The sequence below is a fragment of the Stigmatopora nigra genome, chromosome 14, assembly GCF_051989575.1.
Source record: "Stigmatopora nigra isolate UIUO_SnigA chromosome 14, RoL_Snig_1.1, whole genome shotgun sequence".
NCBI classification, from domain to species: Eukaryota; Metazoa; Chordata; class Actinopteri; order Syngnathiformes; family Syngnathidae; genus Stigmatopora; species Stigmatopora nigra.
Window position 1 is genome coordinate 6,180,190 of NC_135521.1, and position 26,204 is coordinate 6,206,393.

Consider the following 26,204-nt stretch of genomic DNA (forward strand, 5'->3'; position numbering starts at 1 on the left):
TGGAAAACTTTCTACTGCCCAGATTGAAATGTGTGCATGTGTTTTGTTCATGTGTCTCCCACTGAGGGCACTTTGGCACAGAGAAGATATTCTTCTAACAGCCTAATTTGGGTCATTTTGGTAGCCATCTAAACTGTTCTAACAGGCCTGCTGAGATCGGGAGAGCAGTTTGGGGTTGCACTTTGCTCTAAGTGAATATTAGATGCTAGGTCTGCATACAATGCATAATCACTGTTGCTTTTACAGCTTTTATAACTTGTTCTATGGTGTGACAACAAAGATGGCCACAAAATATATAGTGGAAATTAAGCACCAGCAGGGAGAACAAGTTTTCTCTTTGCATTATGTGTGTGACAGCCACTCTAACAATTGCCCATAGTCTGACTTGTAGAAATACAAATATGACATAACACAAACCAATGTCAACTCTATTGTGCTGAAACACATAAAACTAGATTGCTATGTTGCAGTAGGCGCAAAAACCACTGACGAGGAAGGGAATGAAATATACGTACAACGCCAGACTTACTTTTCACTAATCATTTCAAATGGGAAATGATGACATAAAATAAATGTGTTAAGAATTGAAAAGGCATTTGGCTTTTATCGCTCAGTCTGGCCAGCAGTGTTTCCAAGACCCACTGCATATAAATCTGTATTTTCGATTCTGAAACTGTAAGGTGATTAAAATCTTGAACAGCCCCAGTATAAGCAGAATGCATTTATATTTCAAGTCGTCCGGTCTTGTAATATAGCTTAATAATCCTGTATTTCCCACCACTATCTGAGAGTATTGAAGAGTGATTGACATATGCTTAACTTTGACAGTGCCATCGGTCCATAATAGATTCCAGAATGCCTGTTCTTAGGTTACTGTAAGAGAGTAAAAATGCTGTTCAAGACTGGATAATGTTGTGTTGAGGGCAGGTGGCAGCCATCCCCATCAAAGCCGGCACAATAGTGTGGAACAATGATGGACAGAGTCATTGACCATTTGGGATTGTGATAAAATAGCCAGCGTGCCAATACACAAAGCTGCTGGCCCATTCAGCTATTCATGGCACCTGAATGGGTGATCAGTTTTCGCTCGTCCACAATAGGTAGAAAAAAAATCTAATATATATACAAAAAAAAAGTCATTGATTATTCTCGCTGATATTTTGCAGGCTAGTCAAGAAACAATGTCGCCAATGACATGAGAATTGTTCATGCAAAATACAGAAGGTCATCTTGAGGAAGGTTTTTGTTAGCACATATTAATTTGCCAGTTTCTGCAAAGTTCAATATGGTGAATTAATTAATCAGTGAGTTGTTCCATTATCCTCATTCAAACTGTCTGCCAGTTACTTGTGTTGTGTCAAGGTTTTTCTGTTACTTCATATTCATTGCATTTAATAAAAAAGTTGTCACATTGAATCCATGCAAGAAAGCAAACAGGCAGTATTTAAAACACACACGGATGTTGGTGCCAAGGTTATAAAGTGGTGGTAAAATGGAACAGAACAAAAGCTGTTACATGACTATGTACCAACGGGGGATTTTTTTTCACCAGCAACTACAACAATATTGTTATTGTCTGACCACAAATAAGTATCAAACCAACAACGTTGCATTTTTACATGATTGAAAAATGCTCGAAAACATGATCCGTATGCAGATGTACTTATTTCACTATTTCTTATTTATTCTTTTTGTAAATATTACTTTTTTAGTCTGACTTTTTTTGTGTATGTATTCTTATGGAATAGACTGTAGAGAGCGATGTAGGAAGGAGGCATTCTTCAGGGAAACTGATGTTTTACATCAATGCATCAGTGACTCCAAATTGCAAGTGAATTGGTCATATCCCCTTTGGTTGTATCCATAGAGGGTGAATAAGTCCAAATCGTGCGAGTCATGCTGGCCAAGGGAAGAATTCCTTGTCATAAGTCACAAATCGCATCTGCCCTTTGCAGCTTTAACTATGTGGCCATATTACTGTAAAGTTGTCGTCAGACTATTTTGCTTCCTATTGTTGCCATTGTGCCTTTTGACCTTATTATGATTCAGTGTCATATTTCGCCTGGGACACAGTGTTAAGAGAAGAGAAACTGGAAGAAATAGGATCTTATATTGATATTTTTGGGGAACAGAAGCACTGCAGTGAAAGCTTGTTCTGCTTTTCTTTTGGACCCAGAGTCAAAGAAAGCATGATAGAAACAAACAAAAATATGCAATTATTTTAAAAGGCCAACTTTCCACTGAACTCATGTAGATCTACATATTCAAATTATGGATACTGACGTTAAGGTTAAAAATATGTTGTTCTATTTCCCAAACATCCCAAATTACCCCCAAAAAATGCATACTGAGAAAAATATCTGGTCCAAGTAAAGTTGCCGTGTAAATTGCAGATCAGATGTTGGCAATAGCGGTTTAAATAATTGTGGATTAATGATGGTCATTATGTCATTGTTATAGCACACCAACTTTGTATTTATTTTACAAGAATGTACGAAAATATATTTTACTCTATGATATAATGTTCCCATAAAGTTTTACAGAAGAGGCAATCTAGCCTTGTGCAGACTTTGTTTTACACTTTTGACTTGGTGTAGTCTCCTTTGCAAGCATAAGTGAACTGACTTTTTCTGCTTTGTTTGGAGTTCTTTTTCTGTCTTGAATAATTTATCGCAGCACAAACCTGACATATTGTTAGTTTCTATATTTTATGAACTCATTTCTCATACTCCTTGTGGTCCCTGGCACAACACCCTTTTAAAGTAGATACACTGATCTGCAAGTGGAATGTCAAGTATTCTCATAAAGACCCTGAATGTGGTTTTGTTTTAATAAATCAGTTCACTGCACATTTAAAAAAAAAGTTACACCCATTTCTGTATTCAACAGAAAATGTTCGGATAACATCTGATAGCTAGTTATCCCTCGTTTGTTTACATGAAAGATAGTTAGTAGTATTTGATATACATCAGCACCCCAACGTAAGATGTATTAATGTAACCTATCCCAAATCGTTTAATTAGCATAGTCTTAATAATAGCCATTAGAAAGGAACATTCAACCGAAAACATCCGCCCGTTATTTAATTAGCCTATATTCACCCATTATTTTCTTTCTTTAGAAACAATTGAAAAGCACCCGCCTGACAATATGTTAACAAAAGAAGCTATTGTCAGTGTTGCCAGGTGTTGGCGTAATTGCATTCATTCTAAGAATGGAAATATGACATCCCATTTTTCTGCGACACACCATCGTAATTGCTTTGACTGAGCTTTTAAATGATATCAAAATACAGCGCCAAGCCATGCTCCCCAGCGCACTCCATTCGCCCAAGCATCCTGTCTGTCTACAATGAAGTGCTATTAATGTAATGCTGCTGGTTCAGTCAACCGTGAGCTCTTTTTGGAATTGCGGCACTGCTGTCAGAATGGCGTCACTCGGTGTCAGCTTGGGTTTTCTGCCTTAATTGCGCGATCAAATGAGCCACGCATCGAGGGTGCTTATGGATGCACATCAATTTCATAAATGTGATTTCACGTCTGATTTGCCTCAAAAGAATAGCATACTGTAACTCTACAAATTACAATAATTACAACTTGATGGCAAATTGGTGGATTATCCGAAAAATAAAAAGGAAAAGGGATTTATCATCCAATTTCATCTTTGATAAGTGACCTGCAGAATGACATTTTTTTCCTATTTTCCAAGTAGAGATATAGATGGCTTCAAAAATGCTGCCAGTTGGTCATAACCTATAGCAGGCTTCCCATTGTATCCATATGTGACCTTTTATTCTTATATTTCCCATTGTATAAATATATATCTGGACACTACGAATCTGCATATACCATGACACAATGTCATATACATATGATAAATGAAAGGTAATTACAGCTGCTGATTTCCTCCCTGTGATTAATATGGATGTGTTAAATGATCTGCAAATGAATCAATATTTTTGTAATATTATATAGCGTGTGTGTGTAGTCTGGTTTAAATAAATCACTAATGTCTTCACCTGCAGAAATGGACAGCAGTTTGATATTATTCAAGTAAGGACTTTGAAAACATGGACTCAAACTGTTTATAAATTACCCCCAAAAAGTGCACAGCCACAATTTATCACAGAATAATTAACATTAAACTCATCTTGACACCATTCACCTTTTGAATATCTCTACAGGGAGCCGTCTGCTTTCACTGAAGCCCTGGCAGCAGCAAATGTAATTAGATAGGGAGAATTCCTCCAGGTGGTTAATGGCTGCTCACAAGGTCAGCACAGCCATGTTTAGGGTGCCATTCATGCGTGAAGAAGAGGAGCCGAGCCTGGTTGACTGGTGGCGTGAGGAGCGGCGCCATCCTCTCAGGTGACTGCCATCCACCCACACACACGCCTCTCCACTGCTGTAAAGTTAGACAGCAAATCACTGGAGAGCTCCTGCTGTCTATGAGCATTACAAAACAGCATTCCTGGGAGAGACTGAAGATTTCTCATGTGATACGCAGTGCTTTTTCATAGGATTAAAAATGCATTGTTGGCCACGCAAATGAGCACATTCTGTCTCCTCAGAGCTCAAAGGGCACATAACGAGCGCTGGTCCCGGAACAAATGTTAAAATTTGTCAGAGGAGCTAAAATATCAGTGATGAAATTAAAACGACAAAACCAAATTGAGATGGTTGAAAAATGTGTATCATAACCATAGAGGAAAAACTAATAATAGATAACAACTCATTGATTAAGGCAATGCCGTGACGGACAGCCGACACATAAAACAAACATTAATAATACATAGATCTATATAGCTATTTGCTCTATTCTACCAATCTCCTTTTCACAGTGCTGAAGTTTTATCAAATTGAGACATATTTTTAATGCCATTAGTATACGTGATCAGCAGATATGGTGTATGTGATGGAATCATTTTTCGATGCTAGAGCCTCTCACATATGTCCTCCAGGACTGATGACCACTTCATGGGGGAAAAAAAAGAAGCCAAAGGGAATTCCAAAACGATTGATGTGGTCCTGCTTTCTAGAGGACATTTAGGTGAGGTGTTGCATCTGCATTCACCTTGGCCAGGGTCTGCCAGTTTGGACTGCTTGTCATATTTGAGTAGTAGCTTAGGGACTAGTCCACTGGGGCCCTGTCAGAGACCACAGGGTGCAATAGCCTATCATATATCATGCAAGATGTGCAACATGCGTTACAGAGCCTCCTACTGATGATGGCTACAGATCAAAATCCTATCAACTATATGTCACCATTATAGCACCGCGTATATTTAAGACTTGACTTCAAAATAGCATCGGGAAACCTGCTTTCATGGGAATCCAATGAGATGCCAGTTAAGATGTTACTCCATTTACAATAAATGGTTAAGAAAATTTAAAATGTTTTTGTCAGGGAAAATAAATGTGTTCTCTGGAGCCGTTTGTGGATTACAAAAATGTAAAAGTAGATATATGTACATATTTACAGTATGTAGTTGGAAAACATTTGAGGCTCCGAGTGCATTCCTTTTATTAGGAGGCATTCCCAATTGGCCCTTTGAGTACAAAAGGTTGCTGATGTGCAAGGGGGGGACCAAAGAGAATGTGACCATAATTAAGTCTGAAGGTGCAGGTCAGACTCCATCCATTAAATGAGGAATGAAACAGCATATGACTTTTACATTCACCTGCTATAGACCCAAAAGTCTTCACTGGCACCATCATGAAAAGAGTGAGCTGGGTGGGTTTAACAAGACAATTATAATGGAGCCATGCTTAGGTTGTCCCCACAGAATGCATAATCACGGGGCTACTGGGCTTAATCCATAGTGGTGCACTTAAGCACACCGGATTCATTGCAAATGGAATTCTTCTTGCATTGCGCACTCTTGGCGAGACAACCAAGTCTGATCGGACCAATGGGTCTGCGGGTGGGTTTAAACACAGAGTTCTGCATACACCAGCAGGTTGCTCATAAACAGGGTTTAGTCTGCAACAGGTGATTGTCTTAGAAGGCCCTCAAATTAGCCTCTCGGAGATAAGTTGGCTTTAATGTGGTGCTTACCACACTCAGCATATTATAAACAAGCTGATCCTCTTCAATGAAGTGGTTAGTACTTTAATTCAACAGCACAGCCACACATTTCATTCATGAAGTCTGGTGTTGTACCTTGGATGAGTGCATGATGTCATATTTGTACCATTTCTATAGTGTTTTTAGTGTCGGAAGAATACGGTCATTTAGGAAAATCCCATGGGTGAGGCCCTTGCAGGTGACCTAGTGCCTGCCAGCATAATGCTCGAGGCAACTGTTTTACATAATAAAGACACACTGTTGTGTGGCAGATGCAGGGCGTAGAGCAACCGCACTCTATCACTTGATGAAGTGAATGTCACTAAAGGCCGATTGTTTATTTAATCCAGTCAAACACTTGTGCCTCTATCAAAAGTATTATGGCAGTTGATAGAAATTAATTAAATGTCTTTCATGAGTATGCTCTTGTATACAACGGCTAAGTGGTGTTAGCACATGTTTATACAGTAAAGATCATGGTGGAAGAACACAATGAGTCATCCGATTAAGTTTAATTCAACATACACACACATAACAAGCTTGGCAAATAGGATATTAATAGATTATTTATTTATAGATATTTTTCACATACTGACGATTATATTCACTTGATAAAATATTGCATTATGCCCAAAGTATTCTCAGAGATGCCAAAATAAAACATTGAGCGTAACCATCGTTTCATAAAACTATTTTGTTATTCCACTGTGCTCATATTTCAAATACATATCTCCATGGAGTACATGTTTCATTCCACCCTTGCATTACATCAATGAGTACCTCCACGAGTGTGAATCAGAACAATAAACATCTGCCCACGCTAGACCATTTGGCAGACTTTCTACACAGGAACATCCAGCTGTGATGGACAACTTTCAGCTTGTTACCGCCTGGGACGGATCTTAAATCAACTCCATATGAAAACCTAGATGCGGTTCTATTTCGGGATACTTTTGGTTTGTCAGCTTGCACTCGACAGCCCTCTGATATGATCGCCCCTCCTAAATTCTCCGAAATGGGTCAGAACCCGGCTGGAGATGAGCCCGTAAGGCTTGAAACCAGAGGAAGAATCTGATTGTCCCACAGATATGTAATTACTAATAAAGATCCAAAGCAAGAACTTTAGAGGCTTTTTCTGCGTCCAAAACCAGATGGAATTGAATAAGCTTTTGTGTTTGAATGCAGAACAGCTGTAAGCTATAACTTTATCTGGACATTCCAAAAGTACTTTCCCACCAACACTTTTGTTGGGTGTGTACACATCGCGCGTTGAGCTGCAGATGTTGCACAACTCTTAGAATGTTTGTGTATAGTACCCTGGCTGTGAAAAATAGGGACCAGAGACAGAATCCCACATGCCGAAGCCAGGCACAATGTGTGGTTAAGAATGTGCAATTCCGGTTTGTGTCTGTCATCAATTTCCAATAAATGTCAGCTTGTCGGAACACACTTGGAAGTTAATTTCTATTGCGAGATGTTGAGTCAGATATGATTGTTCTGCATTTCCTATAATGCTCAACTCTGGACTGTGTTTTCAATTTGATGAATGTTTTTGAAAGGAAATATTCTCTCCCTCTCATTGCTGATTGCAAATGGAAGTTTTTGCCAACCGTGTAACTGTTAAAACGTCCAATTACGACAAAGCTTTACTGTGTGATTGAAAAGTGTGCTATAAATGTAATAACAGTAGGGCCAGAACCGTGGTAACTTTAACAAGCAACCTTTCAAGCTCATTCTCACCGGAGAGCAATTTTTAGTTTTCAATTTACCTACGATGCCTGTTTTTCTAGATGTGCACCTGGAGAAAACCCACGCAAGGACAAGATTAAGGATGGCCACAGCCCGGAATCGAACCATTCATTTTACAACTGCTGCCCAAGGTAGGACACCTAGGAATGTAAGGGTTTAATACAGTATTGCATTTTGTCTTTTGATTATGATCCCCTGTCAATATTATTTAACTTTCACATTATTGAACCAATTGGCAACTTTAGAAAACTATTATAATAGTTCATAGTTCACAGATTAACCCTGCCTGGTTAGTCATTTAACTATTAAGGCAAATAACAGTAAGTAAATTTAATGCTAAATCCGATGTTTCTCCACTTGGGTTCTACCAGATGCTAATCACTGTTCATGTCCCTAAGTCAAGCATACAGAATCATTGCTTTCTGATTGTCAAACTAAAGAACACCATCAGATTAGCTATACTAGTACACCCAGTATGACCGGATGGATTTAGAACACATCGCCTGAGACGCTTACCTCAAACACGTCAGTGGGATTGGAGTATGCGGCATGGGGCGGGGGTGGACGCTGGTTATACTATGACCTACATTTCTCTCAAACTGTTTGAATTGAAAGGACTGAGGACTAGGGTGCTGCCTAATAATGTTGCTGCCTCCAGAAATGGATGTGGCGTACATTAAGCACTTTACGGATGCTGCAGCTGGAGAAACCTTCAGTCCGGGTCAACTGTGGAAACAGCTTTAATGTTGGACTCTAGCCTCTATGCGCGAGAACAGCTTGGCAGACAGAGTGGGTATTATGCAAAAAAAAGAAGCTATTATTTACCAAATAGGCAAACTCTGACACATCTATGCTATGTGATGTAGATGCAAAAACACATTCATAGGCTAGGCACTCGTCAATGTAGCCTTGAGCTCTGTCAGCCCCCTAGCTCATAATCTCGATAGACAGAAGACCTGTTATAACACAGCTCCTCTCCTTTGCTGAAAGGAAAAGTAGCAGAAAAAAAATGTAAATACACCCAAACACACACATATTGGCCACATTCTACTCTGTCCATCAAATAATCAAGCAGTTAGTGTTGCCTGGCAACCGCATCATCGGGAACTGGATCTCACTCTTAATGATAAGCTACTGGACTCAGTACAATGTCAAGTGCATAGGTTCATGTTCAAATGATTTCCTCTGTTGCATTCAGTAATTTGATTTGGCTATTTTTTTGCACATTCCTCATAATCCACCTAAAAAGTTAACAATAATCATCAAGTATAGGCCAGGCAGGTTGGTGGCCAGTTGTTTAGCATATGAGCTTAACAGGCTTGGGAATGAGGGTTCGATCCAAGGTCTGTCCTCACTGTGTGTATTGTGCATGTTCTCACTGGGCTCCTGTGGGTTTTCTCAGGGTACTCTGGTTTCCTCCTTCATCCCAAAGACATGCATAGTAGGCTGGTTTAACTCTCTGAATTGCCCCTAGCTATGATTGGTTGTGTGTCTCCTATTACCCTGCGATTTACTGTCCACCAAGTATGGGTTTGCCCACCCTGGTGACCATAGTTAGCTAGGACAAGCTCCAGCACCCTTGTGAGGATAAGCGGTTCAGAAAATGCCATGTGTGTTGCCTATGCAACAGAACTACTAATTTGGATGCACCTTGCTGCCATTGCTAAGGTACATGCGTGTAACAAGGCCCGCTTAAGATTGATTTACACAGTTTGCATTTAATTAGAAGACATGAATCAGCATCAGCGTTTAGCCTCTTGTGGATTAATATTCAAATATTTAAATTCAATTGATTGGCAATCTGCCCGGGCGCAGCATCACCTCTCACCCCAATGTCACCTGGGACATACTCCACCTCCCTGCAGCCTTTTAAAAATATATAGGAAATGTACTCGCATATTTATAGTGTGTTCACTATACCATCAAATAGCTCTATGTAATAATTATAAATCAGTTCCGTAATGGTGTGATGGGAGTATATGGTTGCATCAAGCGTAGCTGCTTTTTGGCGTGCGCTCAAATGCATCGCCTGTCCTTGAAAATCAAGAAAGACCCGCTCACTCTGCAGTTTACCTCACCAAACTGAAGATGACGTCTAATCAACACCTTTGACCCTGTCCTTTGCAGCTTGTCCATAAGAGACTTCAAAGCTGTGCCAATTCCGCATGCCTCTTTCCTAGGCTAGGAAAAGAAATGCAAAAAAAATATATTTCTTATCAAACTCACCCAGAAACCAATGTTATTTTGGCCATTTCAATTGGATTGCAGCTGTCATGCAGCATAAAAATATCCTTTGAATTGTGAATGAGCTTGTTGTTCTAGACTGGGAAGTTTGCAAAACTCAGCTTCATTGTTATTTAGAAATTCTGAACTGGCATTCCCTTGATTTGCCACGTCACATCGCCGCACCCAAGAGATTCACGCACTTAGTGGTATATTGGCGCAAAATGGGAAAATCACTACGGCAAGCCTCCCGCACTAATTCCCTGATTGGCACAAATTTGACAAATAGGACCGTCAATTGACAGACTTACAGCAGTGTTGTTCCATGCTCGTGAGAGCGCAGCATTCCCACGCCCAGAAGTCGAATGTCAGCATGCGTTTCGGTGAGTGAATATGTTATTAATGTCTACCTCCAAAACTGCAGTGTATTTAAGTCCGTGCTTGAGTAGTATGGAGTTTAATTTATCTAACAGTATACAAATTAAGTAGTATTTCAATACATGTGCATTTGCTGTGGTCCTGAAGGAATATTAAAGTTTTTTCAAGATGTTTCTGCAAGAATGAACTCTTTCAAACCCCCCCATAAATCTCATTCCTATTAACCTATAAAATAAAATTCATGCAATACATTTTATGTATATATAGATTAACAGTTTCAAGATATCCACCCCAACTGCAGGTATCCCTGTCATGATATCCTGAAATTATACCCACAACATCTATGAAAGAATATTTCTGCAGACCACTTTTCAAGCCACCATATTGGTTAAAAATGTATGCAAAGAAATGTCTGTTCAGCTTTAAACCATAAATATATTAAAATCTTACTTCTGTGCCAAGGTGAAAACGTCTTCTGGTACTTCGGTACGGAATAAAAAGGACAGATATTAGTAAGACGGCCAGTAGAACATGTTAGTTTTTTGGTCTTTTTTTCCGCAATCATTTATAGAGGCATGGTGTGACCTTGACATGTATTGATCTAGCAGCAGAGTGAGCAGATTGGAATTAGTTAGATTTGACAAAGTGTTTCAGAACAGAATTAAGTGCCAGCAATTTTTTTCCAGTCTTGCAACAAATCAAATATCTTTGTGAAAAGCATCCTTTGCCTCGCCTTAGCTGCCTCTCGGCTTGCTCTCTCTCTCTCTCCCAGTCGTAATTGTCAATGAGAAGCTTTTAGTCTTGCCGCTCCGGCAGCAACAGCATGCAGGTGAATCCATCAATCTGGTTCGTTTTTCTTGAGCATTTCCCTCAGAAATCGGTTTAAGGCTTTTTTTGCATTGAAAGGAATGTTGAAAAGTCCTTCCGGGCCTTTCAGCTTTCTAACCTACTTACCTCACTGTGTCTTTTAAATGAACCTGTTCTCACTAGCTACCATACAAACAATGCAGTGTTGGAGAGAGCATTTTGAGATCTTTCCCTAACTATCTCAAATGGAAAGCATTTTTAAAACCTTAGCCAGTGGCTGGATTTTTTTAAAATGGGTGTCAGTTTGATGAATTTACTTTTAAATAAATCTTCGAAAGGTCTTGCATTATGCTTCTATTGTTGAGGAGTGACATACATAATAGTTTAAAGTTGGCAAAGCGTAGTTACATCAAAATCAACTGTAACAAAAAAAGAAGGGACAAATATTTTTTCCCTGGGACTAAGAGTCCTACTAGACCGGATGTTCTTAAGTTATTGTAAATCGATATCAAAAGATTCTGGGCTGACTGTTCGTATGATACATTGTATAATCAATATAGGGGTAGTATTATACTTGACATCAACATTTTCATGTTAGTAGGACAGGAAAATGTATTGAGATTTGTTGGTGAAAGTCCAGTCAATCATAGAGTGCAGCCAAGAATTTCCACTCATGTTCACACAAGTAGGCAATTAAGTAGGTGTCAGTCATAGGAAAAAAGAGAGAACAAGGCTTAAAATAATACTAATTAGAAAATATCACAAGGCCTAGAAAAGGCAAAATCCTGTTAAAAAAAAAAAAAAAGAAATACCAAATTAGACCCTCTCTATTTGGGATATTCCATTCACCCATCTACAATGGGGGAAGTGACACACCTGGACCTCAATGTTATAACGTTTAATAAAATAGAAAACAACATAAACATGACTCCTATTATGAGTCTCCTTTTCACCCAAAGGCTTTAATTTAAAACAAACCAGCTGCAACTATATTGTTTTTGCCGGTGTTGATTCCATTGAGTCCCGTAAAAAGTGCAGGCCTTTTTTTTCTGCAGAAAGGTGCATTGCTGAACACATGACACCCTCTTGTAATGCCGAACAAATGAAATTGCGAGTGTCTTGCAACAGCCTGCACAGCTCAACTTTTTCTCCCCCCTCCCGACCCCTTTCCCTTTCCCATTTCTCCAATGTTCCCTCTGTGAGCGGCGGGCCCCGTAGTGCTTGCTTTCCTCCTCACTCTCTCCATTAGGCGCCTAACAGAGCGCCGGGCTGCGGCGTCTCTCTCTCCCTCAATGCGTCCGTCTCCCTGTCGCCCTTCAGGTCTCATCGCGCCCGCAATGGAGGATCCATCCAATGATCCCGCGGCACATACTGTCTTCTATTATCCAGCCTCTCAAGGCTCTCTAAATTTGGACCCTACCTAGCTAGCTCTGTTTGCCTGGACAAGCTTGTCTGTTTGTTTTCATATATGAGTATGTATTTCATCACCAGATGGGGAGCCCAGCCTTTACAGGAAGCATGTGCACAAACTTTGTTTGAGCATGAAGCTGGGTTGAGTCCAAATTTGACACAACATGAGGTCACGCAATACAATCGGTAACAGATGTACTGCTGCTTTCAATTGTAACAACACATGGAACACCTGTGCAAAAAAAAAAAGCCTTAATGCCAGAAAATGTTCACCTGTTTATTTATCATTTGGAAATCCAACAGATTGGTGGTGGTTTCGTTTAAAGTCATCTCACAGGGTAATTCACTGAATTCCATGGCTTTGTCTTCACTCAGCCACAAGCTGTAGTCTTTTCCTTTCGAAAATATAATAAAGTGGGCTAAGTGAATTGAGCATATTTGCTAAGAAACTACATAAACATCTAAACTGTTTGCTCATTTAGTGGAGAAAAAACAATTGTGGCTTATAACGTGTGGAACTAAATGTTGTATTTACATTTATAAGAAAACGGAGGTGCCTAAAATGTTTGAGTGAGCAAGAGAGAAACATAACTTAAAAAGGAGATCGTTTATGATTTTTAAGGATGGCAGGTTGGAAAAGGGTGTGGTTTGATAGATTGGTAGCAACCGAGAGTAGTCACACAACCTTGATGAGATGAGTCAGGATGGCAAGGAAAAGACCTCAGCGGGTGGGCAGGCATATTTCATGCAGTATTACAAGCTGCATTTATGAGGTACTCTGATGGCAGCCTGCTAATGATGAAGAGGAAGGGAAATGTGAGCAGGTGTCAAGTACTAGTCTTCTGGTAAGGAGTTGTTTCTGCAAAGCATCCATTTTTCCATTTCAAAGAAACAAAAAAAAAAATAACCTGTAGTTAGGATGGTCTTCGGTAGAGTAACATGGAGAATATACAAAATAGGAATCGGTTTAAATAGTCAATTTTGCAATTCATTCCGGTTTATCTAGTCTTATCTACTCCTCATGTGCATTGCATGACGGCCAGTCATAAAATGAAGTGAAAGTAAGGAATATCGATGGCAATGAGGGAGGCTATTTACTTTTATATTATTCCAAATTCATAACCTACCGCTGCCCCATGCTGTTGTTGCCTCTGGGCTAAAGCCCATTGTCACTCACACTTGCTCATTAACTGCCAATCACCCTCTACTTGCAGCGATAATTTGCGAGCACTTTGTGGCACTGCAGATGTCACTTAATAATCCACACACCCACCCACCCACACATGCCTATACGACCTTTATTATTCTACGGCAGTGGACTTGACATGGTTCACCCTTGACAATGACTCTCGCTTTGTGCACCGCTGGTGAATTGGACGAGTCTCTGCGGTGAATTGGGCGATTCTCTTTTTATTCCCAGCTCACTGCACTCACATGACATTGAATTTATTTTGGCCTGAAACAAAACCAATTCTTCATGTAACTTTTCATCTCTGTCAATCAACCTCTATAGACTTTAAAACAACTTGGAGTGTCATCAAATCTACTAAAAGGCATATAAGAGTGAGATTTTCAACCTAAGTGTAGATCCGTCTGGCTACTAGAATGACGAAAAAGATGATGTTGGCACAGAAGACATTGCTGACAGCCCCTCCAGTCAAAATGGATGGGATGTCTATCATCGTCAATGGTAGAGAAACATGATAACTCAATGTCAGCCTAAACAATTGAAATTGATTTGTTGGCTATGACTGTCAATGGCAGTGAAAGAGTTGGTGTCCAATTGTCAACATAAATATTAAATAAATAATGTTATATGTTCCTTGCAAAATCTCCAAATGAAGACAAACTGGAATGCTGTATTAGTAAATAATAATAATTCTAAATTCTTACAAATGATTGTCATTGAATGTAATGAGGTGGCCCAGCATAGCGGTGATCAAAATTAGGATTGTCAGGTGTCAGCCATCGTGATCCTGACTTTAATTGACAAGTTGTCACAGCACGGGCATTTTTTTTTCAGGCAAAGAAATCATCCAATGTCCAATGGGAAAGGGACATTTCATCTTTGTGTTCAAAGTTTGAACACTCAAACTGCACCGTCTTGTCGGGCAGAAAGTATACTTATGAATGTTGACCAGAAACAGAATTTTATGATAAAATAATTGATTCATAAATGCTTTGTATTTTGCTGTTTTACGATTCAGTAGGATTATAATTTTATATTTCACAAATAATGTTTAGGGGATGTGATGCCAAACTTTATTGAATGTGTAAATATATATAACCTACTAATGTCTTCCAGGGAATCAAGCCTTGCACATTTTTCACCTTGCCTATGGAAGGATGGCAGAAGCACCAGAAGACATGATGATTTGCGAGTGTGAGTATATTTAGATAGATACCCTGGAGTCGTTCCATCAGAACAAAGCTGTATACATTGATGAACAATCTGCCATAAACAGGAGACTAATTAATACTTGACAGACAGGAAAAAAGACAGTATGTTGTACATAATGAGAGGGTGTCATATATATTTTGGTACAAGATAGATGGTAGATCATACATCAAGGGTACCTCATAAACTTTCTAATCTCCTACCTCCTCATCATATATAGAAAAAATATTAATACATGTTCTCATATAGCTTTCCTCCACCTCTATCCCAAAACTGCTCTCAAACCGATTCCACAAGTGGCGAGAGTGACTACAGTAATCCCTCGATTATCGCAACTTCACTTATCACAAACTCACTATTTCACATTTTTTTAGCTATTAATTATTTTAAAAAATATATTTTTAGAGTTCATAAAAACTCTTGTTACTAGGACCTAGCACTGAAGAAAATAGCGGTGACCCTACTTTGCGATTTTTCGATTATCACGGCCATGTCTGGTCTACATTAACTGTGATATTAGAGGGGATTACTGAATATGTTTTCATTCACTTTGTACGAAACTAGATTGGTAAGAAAAGGTGTCCTGTGGTTTGTTTGGAATGAAACCCTTTCACCCATTGCGTCCCTATGTGAAATTGATTTGAGACCCCTGACCTCTATTGCATCCACATCATTACAGGTAGGCCTAAAAAAGTAAAATTGACTCTGCGAGGACAAAAAAAATGAAGATTTCAGTTCGTTACCTTTTCTGCACTAAATAGATCATCTTTTCTTAAGGCGCCAAGTGTCCTGAATCCTGCTGAGTGTTGAATTGGCAGTATTCAGAATGTGCACATACCTCCCTCCACAGGAGGTAAGCTCGTGCCACTTTCCACTTAAGACCACAACTAAAAGTGGGACAAGGAGTGTAGCAAGGATCAATGTTTACCCACCTGGCCAATTAACTGCTAGGTGTAGCCTGCATTCAGTAACGGGTATTTTTTGGCACTCAGCAGTTGCTAGGCAACACTATCTATTATTGAGCAAACTTCTTGTGGGTACAGCTATTATATGTATACATCACTGTAGTAATCTGCTGTTAAGATAAAGCGCCACAATTGTTTGTGTGGAGAGATGGAGGTAAAAATACATCCTTTTGCTTTAGTTTATTCCTGAAAAGCACCCAAAATGGATTAACACACCAGAGACAGATTAAGTTATGTAAATATTTTCAGTTTTAAAAGTGAAGGCAAAGAGGACATGGGGTGTTATAAGCTAGTGCCAATTGATCAGCTGTTTGCTTACTTGTCTTCGTTTGAGGCATCCATCTTGTTTGAAAAATTCGGCATTGTGGTTACCTCAGTGAAAGATGAGCTATGGGCCCCTGTCAGGGGGTGATCTATGCCCCGCTTCTGGGGGATGTCGTGTAAGCTGAAAATACGAGTGAATTGATACTTTGGCATGAACACAGAGATTGTTTATAAATGTATAATTGATTTCATATTTACTACCCGCTTTGTATACATTTGAGTATCAGTGAACAGAAAATACAACAGGATCTGTCACTTATTCTTGAGTACATATTGTTTAATGTACTGTTGCATCTGTAGTGTAAAGATGAAAAGTGTGTTTATGTCTTTCCAACAAGGAAAACAAGGATGTATATGGAAACAAATCAGCAAAAAAAATGACTCAGCAACTTCACTGTAGCTTAATAAAATAATCACATGTATGATATATGCGGGTGCACACAAAAGTTGACTATTTCATTCTAATGCTGCTGACGTTGCACTCATTTATAACCGGCTCTTAAAAAGCTGGATTTATGTTCAGTTTTTATTATTGGCCTCCGACGGTAAGAATGCATTACAGTGAGGGCAACTAGCCAAATTGCCTATTAGAGCATTTTCTCAGATGTGCAGCATATAGGCGCACTCTTCTTAGCCAATGTATGTAAAATAACCACTAAATATCATCCAATCTGGTCTCAATCCCACAGTCTCGAGTGGTTGAAAATAATTTTGGTGTCATGGCCTCAGCTGCGACTCAAACCCGCTCTCCTTTCCTCTTCTGGTAGTCCAACCGTGCCAGTTTGACCTCAGGCTAAGTGATCACAGGAAGAGTAACATTTTTTTAAATCACGGCAGGAGTGAGTTACAAGTGCCTTTCTCTCCGCCTGACTTTGTGCATAGAATTGATATTTTTTTATTGTCGACACACACCGCTATGTTTCAAATGGAATTTTAATGGTTTTCACCGCTAAAACTATATCGCTGTCATTCCCTATTTGTCTCCGGATTTGTCTCCAGCCTGATAATGCTCTTTTGGTACTTTTGGAGTATTTGCTTTGCTAACACATACCAGGTATGCCTGTGGTCTTCTTCTTGTACAATTTACTTTTATTAGCCTCAATAATTGAATAGTTGTCATGCAAATCTGCAAACAGTGGATTCATGCTACACATATAAGATTTTAAAACTAAGAGGGACTTTTCCATTTTTTTTTATCTGATTATAAGTGTGATACCCTGAGAGGAATGTAGCATTTCCTCTGAACTGTAAGCCAAATGAGAGAAGGAGATGATATTACACGCAAATTATTTTGCCAAGTTATCCCCCCAAAATTCTCTGCTATATATTTTTACAGAAAAACTCATTATCTCTGTTTTCAAGGTGTTGGAACAGCAAGATGAACTGTTAGTTTTAAAGTGAAAACATTTCAAATTGGTCAACTTTTGGCTTACCTTTATATTCAAATAAAATAAAATAAAAACTGAGCTAAAATAAAAATCAATTGGAAAGTTGGAAAACTAATTAGACTTCAATTCCGTAATCAATATGTAACCCCTACCCTCAAAACTATTGTGGGGGGTGCTGGAGCTTGTCAAAGCTGACTGTACTTGGCTTGACGTACTGACCAATCATCATAGCTATGTAATGTAGAATGAATAATTTCCAATGAACTGGACATATCCAATCTTCTGCAGTAGTAATTGAATTAAGCATCACTGTTGAAAACATTACCACTAATCATTAGAAAGTGCAGGGAGTTAACCATTCCATTGTACAATGCAAATATCCAGATTATCATTTTACTGCAGACCCGGTTGAGAGGCAATACTAGGAGGAGCTTACCTATTTATATACATGGTTGTTCACATCCAGGATAGGGGCACTGTGGTGAACCTCTTTGGCATTAGCTAGCTGACGGGATTCCGAGGGAACAGAAGATGGATAAAGGGAAGTTAATACCGTCCAAATTCTTGCACATGATGGCCATAATCCTAGGTGAATCTAGCCTCAAGATTCCTCATTTAATTCCCTTTTTAGATGACCTTCACTTTCTTTGTGGGTCACGTCTCCCTTACTCACGGATATGTCAAGCAAGCAGCTCATTCACAAGGTCTGCCTCTGGATACAAGCCTAGATCAAGTTATACATGATAGTCTGGTATAAAGTTTATAACTATGCAGCCATTGTTGGCTATGCAATTTTAAAGAAAGCCAAGCAAATGATCTAATCATAATGTAGATAATGTTTCAATTGTTCACTCAGTGGACCCACAATGTAGGAATCAAAGGATTTATTTGAAAGAAAAGGAAGAAAAAAATAAGCCTAAATTAGTACTCCAAATAAATATAAACTTCAAAATACCAACAAAAAACAACTAAATAAAGCAGGAGGAACTACAGAAAACTTGGCGTAAAAATGACTACCGCTAGTACATGACATAAGCAAATGACAAAAATAATTAAAAATGGACTAATTGACTGAATAAAGCACTTGACAAATGTGCCAAAACATACATTCTCGCTGTGTAAATGTTTTAGAAAGCTAAATGCTTGGACCCAACATCAGTTCAAAGTGTTTGTTGTATCTACTCTTGTACACCATCCAACACCGCCCATCCTTTCCTGGCTTGATTATGGGCCAAAGCTCAGCTCATGAATATGGCCACACAATCAAATCAGGTCAGATAGACGCAGTGATGCCTGGAAGAGTTAGTTTGATAGCCAGATCCAAAATGCCTTTATAATCATTTAATTAGAAATTCAATTAATGGTCCTAAAGCTATCCTACCACTTGATAGTTCCTCGATAAGGTTTCACTCCTGAAAATGGAGTGTCACAGGCCAGTGTCTTATCGGTCCAATCCAAGTAATGGGAGTGTCCTCATTAGGATTAGAAACAGCCTGTTTCCTGATTGTAGCGGACCATCAGGAGACACATCAGAAACATGGACATCCCTGGTGAGATCTGGAGTCTAACACAGCTGGAATGGTTGCCACCCGAGCCATCTATGGTGCATGGTAGATGTATTTGTTTTCCTCATTGATAGCGCCTCCTATTGTTAGTAAACACATGATCGAACAGCCTCCAATTCTTATCAGCCAGTCGAAAACAACTCCGTCCAAACTACTCCACAAAGTTCTAGGTGATGTAATTTATTCCAATTGACTCAATCTGACTAAAACTGGAGCTATTCAGTTTTAAGTAATTTTAAGGAATGAAACATGATTCCAAATCACTAGTGATTGTGCATATTTTCCCATGTGTAAATTATGACAGCTGCTGAGTTTATTGCATTTAGGGGTAAATATGGAGACTGTCAATGTGTGTAAACCCACATGCTGTTCAATTTGAAGCGTTTTGGTCGCAGTCTGTCATCACACCCATTTAATACCATCACCTGCCTTTATTTGAGATTTTATACACATGTTTCCTGCAGAAAACTATCACTTCATAACTATTGTGACATTGTTTGCTTTAAATGGCAATCATTTCTTCAGATTGCCACATGTTTCTTGTTGATTTCAGTCCAGTGAAGGAAAATCTCTAGTTCTAAAATGGCGAGTAGTTATCTTAAAGGTAGTAACACATTGCAGGCTATTTTCAGTTTCCTCTGTAAATGCCCAGGGAGTGCTTCTGCCATTGATCTTGACTGACGGGCAAACTGAGATGCATTACAGTATTTTCATAGGTCAATGAGTGCGCTGACAGATTTCATCTAATTTTGCTCACTCACTCCTAATCCACCATTGCCTGATGTGGGTTACAATTTATTTGCTTATAACTACATATATTTAAGACTTGGTATAAGTATAAGATGCTATATACTGTGTGTTTAAATCCATACATTGTAATGTAATGTATACTACAACATGCAATATTTTTTTCTGTCTAAAAAAGTCCACTCTAAAAATGAGCATAAGGAAATGAAGTCCTTCAATATTGTTAATTTTGGCATTCCCCTTTAGGTCCTGAGAGAGAGAGAGTAACTCCCAGGAATTTAAATATCTCAAATAGGGTGTTGCAGTAACATGAAACGCTAATCGCATCATCTACCAACCAGTTTGCCCGGTTGCCTAAATGCAGGGGGTCTAGCAAAAATATAAACAAAAACATAGTGAGTGTCGTACCAAGGTGACCATCTGTTATGCCATCTTGATTTATTTGTCAGAGTTTGTTCGTTTTGGAAGAAAAATAAACAAACGATAAATAGTCATCGTAAATGTCTATTCCTTCTCTATTAAAGAGGCTATAGCAGAAATATTTGTAACACTTTTTAGTTCTTGTCTACCGTAAAAAGTTTTATAACATTTTTATCTCAGCAGTGCAGAGCAAATCCTTGAATTCAGCAAGCGATTACGGTCCAGTCTTTTAGCCAATCCCTCACGACATTCGTCCCGAGGACTGGTCCAGACAAAGCGGCGCCCATGCAAGTACAGGACATCAGGAGTAACAAGATCACATTCTAGAAATAGGAGCCGGTGGCCAAGTTATTGCAATGGGAATGGTGCAATTGATCACGGCCAAGGAACTACACTTAATGTTTTAGCTCTAATCTGTTTGCTACATTATGACTAATCAATATTAATGTCATTTCCTTTGGCATCTTTTGGTCTTTTCAACTTAGCAGAGTTGAAAAGTGCTTGTAATAAATATGTATTTGCGTCACTATAAAGTAAACAAAACAAACTAGAGACCAGAAAAAGCATAAAAACTGATGCCAACTAAGAGACTCGACTGAACTGAACCGAACACAGGCGCCATATTGTTTGCTATTTTGCACTCTGCCGTTTCAGTGCTCAGACGGCGAGCAATCACTTTGCCGGAGCTCCAGTTGCTTGGGTGATTTGAGATCAACATTTTAATAGCATTTTGGTGTCAATAGTGCTGCCGCCTCCAACGAGCTACAACAAGCACGTGACATGATTGGCTGATCATGCGGAATATTGCATATTTCCAATGCAGTGAGAACATTTTTTGGACTTGTGTTGTGTAGTGGAAACATATTTTCTGCTATCTGTATTTGATAACAGAATTGGACATCCGTGCACGTGCATACTGTACACAGAAGGGAAGAAAAAAAAGGTCAAAAGTAACTTTTAAGTGTCATCTTGGGATGTACTTAAACTGATTTAATTGAACTGGTTTTTTGTTGTGGAAACTGCTATCACTAGAAAACAAAGTTTTGTCACATTTTATTAGTTTTTTTTTTCCCTGTGTGACCTGTCCTTGTGATTCCCCGTTGGGCTCATATGTGAGTTCTTCTTTGAGAGGATTTTTAGTTATTAAAGTTTCATTAGTGCACCCTCACTGGGTCCAAACATTGTCCCCGTACACTCGACCATAACACAATGAATGAAACTAACTAATAACCAGGAAACATGAAGCTTGTTAACCGTAAAAATATCCATAAATAATCCGCTTTGTTATTAAAGCCACAGTGTTGAAAGGGTGATTAGAAAGTTTAGTCTAATGACAAAACACTGACCTACTGTAAAATATAGATGAGGCTTAGTCCTGCTTTCAAACTCTCCGGGTCCATCCTACAAGGGCTCTTAAAAGCAAAACCCCTTTTGAAGGTCATTTATAATGATTTTATTTGTTGTTTTAAAATATTATTGGGAAGATTAATGCCTGAATTGAGAAGAATACATTGTATTCCTTTGGCAATCAGCCAAATTAAAAAATGAGCCCCTCATTAACAACAATTGCAATTGTTGTGTTGGTGATGCAGCTTAATTTATTCTCCTTATTGAATAACATGCAATCATGGATATTTGATTAGGCTGCATTCATTAGGCTAGCGTGATGAGAATCAATGTGTAATTTTTTAGACACCCATCATTTTATAACATTTTTATTGTGGACCTTAAATAAAGCCCCCCCTGCATGAAACCCCCCTCCTTCCATGTCAAAAATATATTATTAAAGATTGCTGTTTGTTTCTTTTCTGTATTCTTAGGCACATGGAACCCTGAATCTTTGCAAATGCATTGTGAAAACAAGCAGTGAGTGCACCATGCATCTTTTGCACTGCATCTCCCAGGATGCTGCACAACTCACCCAGATGTGCCTGTTTGAGCTAATTGACTAATCCACTGCAGGCTGAGAGGAGTACAGACAGCATGAGCCATGTAAGAATGTTTGTTGTTGACATCTAAGAATAAGTATGCAAGCTTTATTTGTAGGATATTGAGTTATATTTATTTTTAATACTTTGCAGCACTTTGAACACTTTATTTAGGGAAAGTGCTTGTTTCTCTGTGTAACAATGAAGAGTGTTTGACCTTGTATAGAAGGTCATCAGGGGCTATTTCCTGCTTAGCTCTAGCTTTAAGGAGGTTGCAGGATACACAAGGATTTTTTAAAGATATTTTAAAGCTATTTTTTTAATGAAATACGGGATTGGAAATCATGGATCTTTCAGTTGGATGGAGCAAACTGGATGAAGTTTGATTTTATCCTTACAGGTAAATTGCAATGAGTTATTTTGCCATGATGTTTACTTCATTTATTGGAGATTAAAACATTTGTAAAAAGACACTTACTTTAATACACCTTTGTAGTTGTTTGCACAAATTGATGCATGCACCAGGCATTTGGAATATCCAAATATTTACATTTAAATGGACGCAACACTGTAACTGTATTGTTTGTTTTCTGTTGTACAAACATTTTGTCAACTGTGATTTGTGATGTGTTTTTTTAAGACACTCTACTGTAATGATTTTTAGATTGAGTCGAAGAAATCGGTAATGTGAAAAGATTGTTTACATTAAATACTAACCTAATTCTAATTGTGGCTTGGAAACTGTAGATTGGGTCATCCACCAAACAGACACATTTCTAATTAAAATTGAAAACAAAACTGAAAGAACTTGCAGATGTGGAATAAAAAGTTAACCCTCTCACGAAAGTATATACAAATTTGCACTATAATAGGAACTTTTAATACAAAACAACAATTCTCATGACTGTAAACATCATTACAATATTACAATTATTTTAATTCTTTATTTTTTTTACAGGTTTTCTCTTAATAGCATGGAAACCGATCAAAGGCAAGCAACATCTGACAAGGTAATTTGAGCCATGTGGCATTTTTTTGAATATAATATTCTAAGTGTTATGTTTTATTAAGCAATTTTGCATCATCAGAATCACATTTTTTCACATTGTCACTCAGTTACATTTTATGATTTGTATCATAAGGGGTGCATATGAAAAAGGCTTGTTTTACATGTGATGTCCATTTGCATATATGTAATATATATATATATATATATATATATATATATATATATATATATATATATATATATATATATATATATATATATATATATATATATATATATATATATATATATATATATATATATATATATATATATATATATATATATATATATATATATATATATATATATATATATATATATATATATATATATATATATATATATATATATATATATATATATATATATATATATATATATATATATATATATATATATATATATATATATATATATATATATATATATATATATATATATATATATATATATATATATATATATATATATATATATATATATATATATATATATATATATATATATATATATATATATATATATATATATATATATATATATATATATATATATATATATATATATATATATATATATATATATATATATATATATATATATATATATATATATATATATATATATATATATATATATATATATATATATATATATATATATATATATATATATATATATATATATATATATATATATATATATATATATATATATATATATATATATATATATATATATATATATATATATATATATATATATATATATATATATATATATATATATATATATATATATATATATGTAATAACTTCAACCTTGCTGCAGAGGTATATGTAGTGCGAAAAGCTCTGTGTCATTGAAATAAGTTGCCAGTCATTTGTCTTTGCTTATTAATGAGTCTTTCAACACTTTAAAGACTGTAGTATTTTCTGTATTCAATCATTTACAGCCATTTTCGTGTGAAATATTATCCAATCATTTTCTGATATCATACGTCACATTCAGGGTCACAAGGAACTGAAACTTGTTTCAGCTAACTTAAAGCAAACTACACTGTATTACATGTTGTCATAGCGATTGTGTTGCCATACAGTCCTAATTACTTCTACTTGTACTTGCCCTGTTCTGAAGCCAGTGTCCAAAGGTAATATTCATTACTGCAGGCTTATAAAACACTTTAGGTTGCCCCTTTGTTATAGCTTGTAATATTTCACTTTATTTCACAAATCAAATCAAGCGCAGGAGTCATGTATTTAGTGCATGCAACAAATCAGGAAACAAGATGACTACAAAAAAAGAGTAATGCTCTGTATTGTCATCTGCTTGCCTTCAAATGAACACATTTCAGCCAACAAAATTTCAATTTATTTTCTTTTACCATGTGATCTCTGCATGGCAGACCTATAATCCCCCCAGTATGTAGTTGCAAAGGCAAAACGTGTTTCATAATTCGATAGATAAAGGAAAAAATGAAAATGTAATGGCTGTCTAATAAGAGTTGCACATTTTAAATCCAATAACTGAGGTGTATTTTAAATAATACAAGCTAGCCCATTTGCTACCATGTTTGCATTATATTTTATTAGAACATGGAAGCCAAAGAGATACTGTATTTCAGTCACAGTTCATTGTTAGCCTTTAAAAAATAAGATTTATTCAGTAAAAAAGCAGTACATATTAGTTGTCACCTTATATCTTTTGACAAAGCACACAAACTGAGTTACAGATAGGAACCGAGTCCTACAAATAACAGGGCATGTGACTTTCAATAGCTTAAAGTGGCTTTTTCATACAAACCCATTTCACATCTACTAGCTGTCGTCACAGGCAGTACAATTGAGTGTCATTATTTTTTTGGCCTTGCCGAGAGGCAGCATAGAAGCTTGAAAACAGATGAGTTTTGTTATTTCCATCTCAGAGGGAAATTGTGGACTATCAATTTATTTCTGCAGTAATGAAGAGTACACAATCAACTCTGATGTCTGCCTGTTGCACAGTTTTAAAAGTGCCTTAGTGTCCTGATTAATCTGGTTTTTAAATTGTTGGACAAATATTTTATTGTGCAGTGTCGTTTAAGATGGGTAAGAAGTATAGGAACTTTATATTTTTTGGATTACGAAAATGTGTTGGAGTGCTAAAACTTTTATTCTAGCTTGTTACAGGTCAGAATGAGATTTAAAGTGTCAGGAGACTCACAATGATTTATACATTTTTTAAAGAGCTAGCTAAGGTGCCAAGAATGCTATAAAAGCCTTAATAGAGAGGTCATTCATTGCATTTTTCCAACCAGGTGTTTGGCAACAAAGCCAGTAATGTTTAGAGCAAGGGTGTCCATGTTTTTTTTCTGTGAGGGCTGAATACATTTTTTACATGATTTCAATTATTTAATACACCAATGAAATTCAACATGATTTCATAGTGTTTTATTATAAAATGCCACAGCAGCTTGCTTGATAATTATACAGTACAGTAAATCAGGGAACTCTACCAATGCCGTTCTGTTTCTATTACGGAGGTTAAGGTAGGTCTTTAAAAACAAAATGAATCAAATGTAAACGTTATGAAAACTTTTGATGTGAAACTACAATTAACTTGCTGATTGATGCATTGTACTTTTCTGGTGCACTGAGAAAATTGCTATGCATTTCCAGTTATTATTCCGCGTCCATTAAAGCTGTTCAGCATTAATACAGTCCTCATGATTCAATTGAACTGTCAACAGTCCTAAAACTAAACAACACTGCTGACAAGACATGCATAATGCATTGGGAAATATGTT

The 26,204-nt window shown here is 37.2% G+C and overlaps 1 protein-coding gene across 1 annotated transcript in view; it reads left to right on the forward strand.

Annotated features, from left to right (window-relative positions):
• The window catches only part of LOC144207425 (uncharacterized), a 186,604-nt gene that overhangs the window by 39,879 nt on the left and 120,521 nt on the right, over positions 1–26,204 (forward strand). The window contains exons 6-10 of the mRNA XM_077732902.1: positions 4,184–4,367; positions 7,857–7,946; positions 14,939–15,016; positions 22,261–22,768; positions 23,327–23,378. Coding sequence (XP_077589028.1) covers positions 22,744–22,768; positions 23,327–23,378 — 77 coding nt within the window. The 5' untranslated portion in view covers positions 4,184–4,367; positions 7,857–7,946; positions 14,939–15,016; positions 22,261–22,743. The remainder of the gene's footprint in view (positions 1–4,183; positions 4,368–7,856; positions 7,947–14,938; positions 15,017–22,260; positions 22,769–23,326; positions 23,379–26,204) is intronic.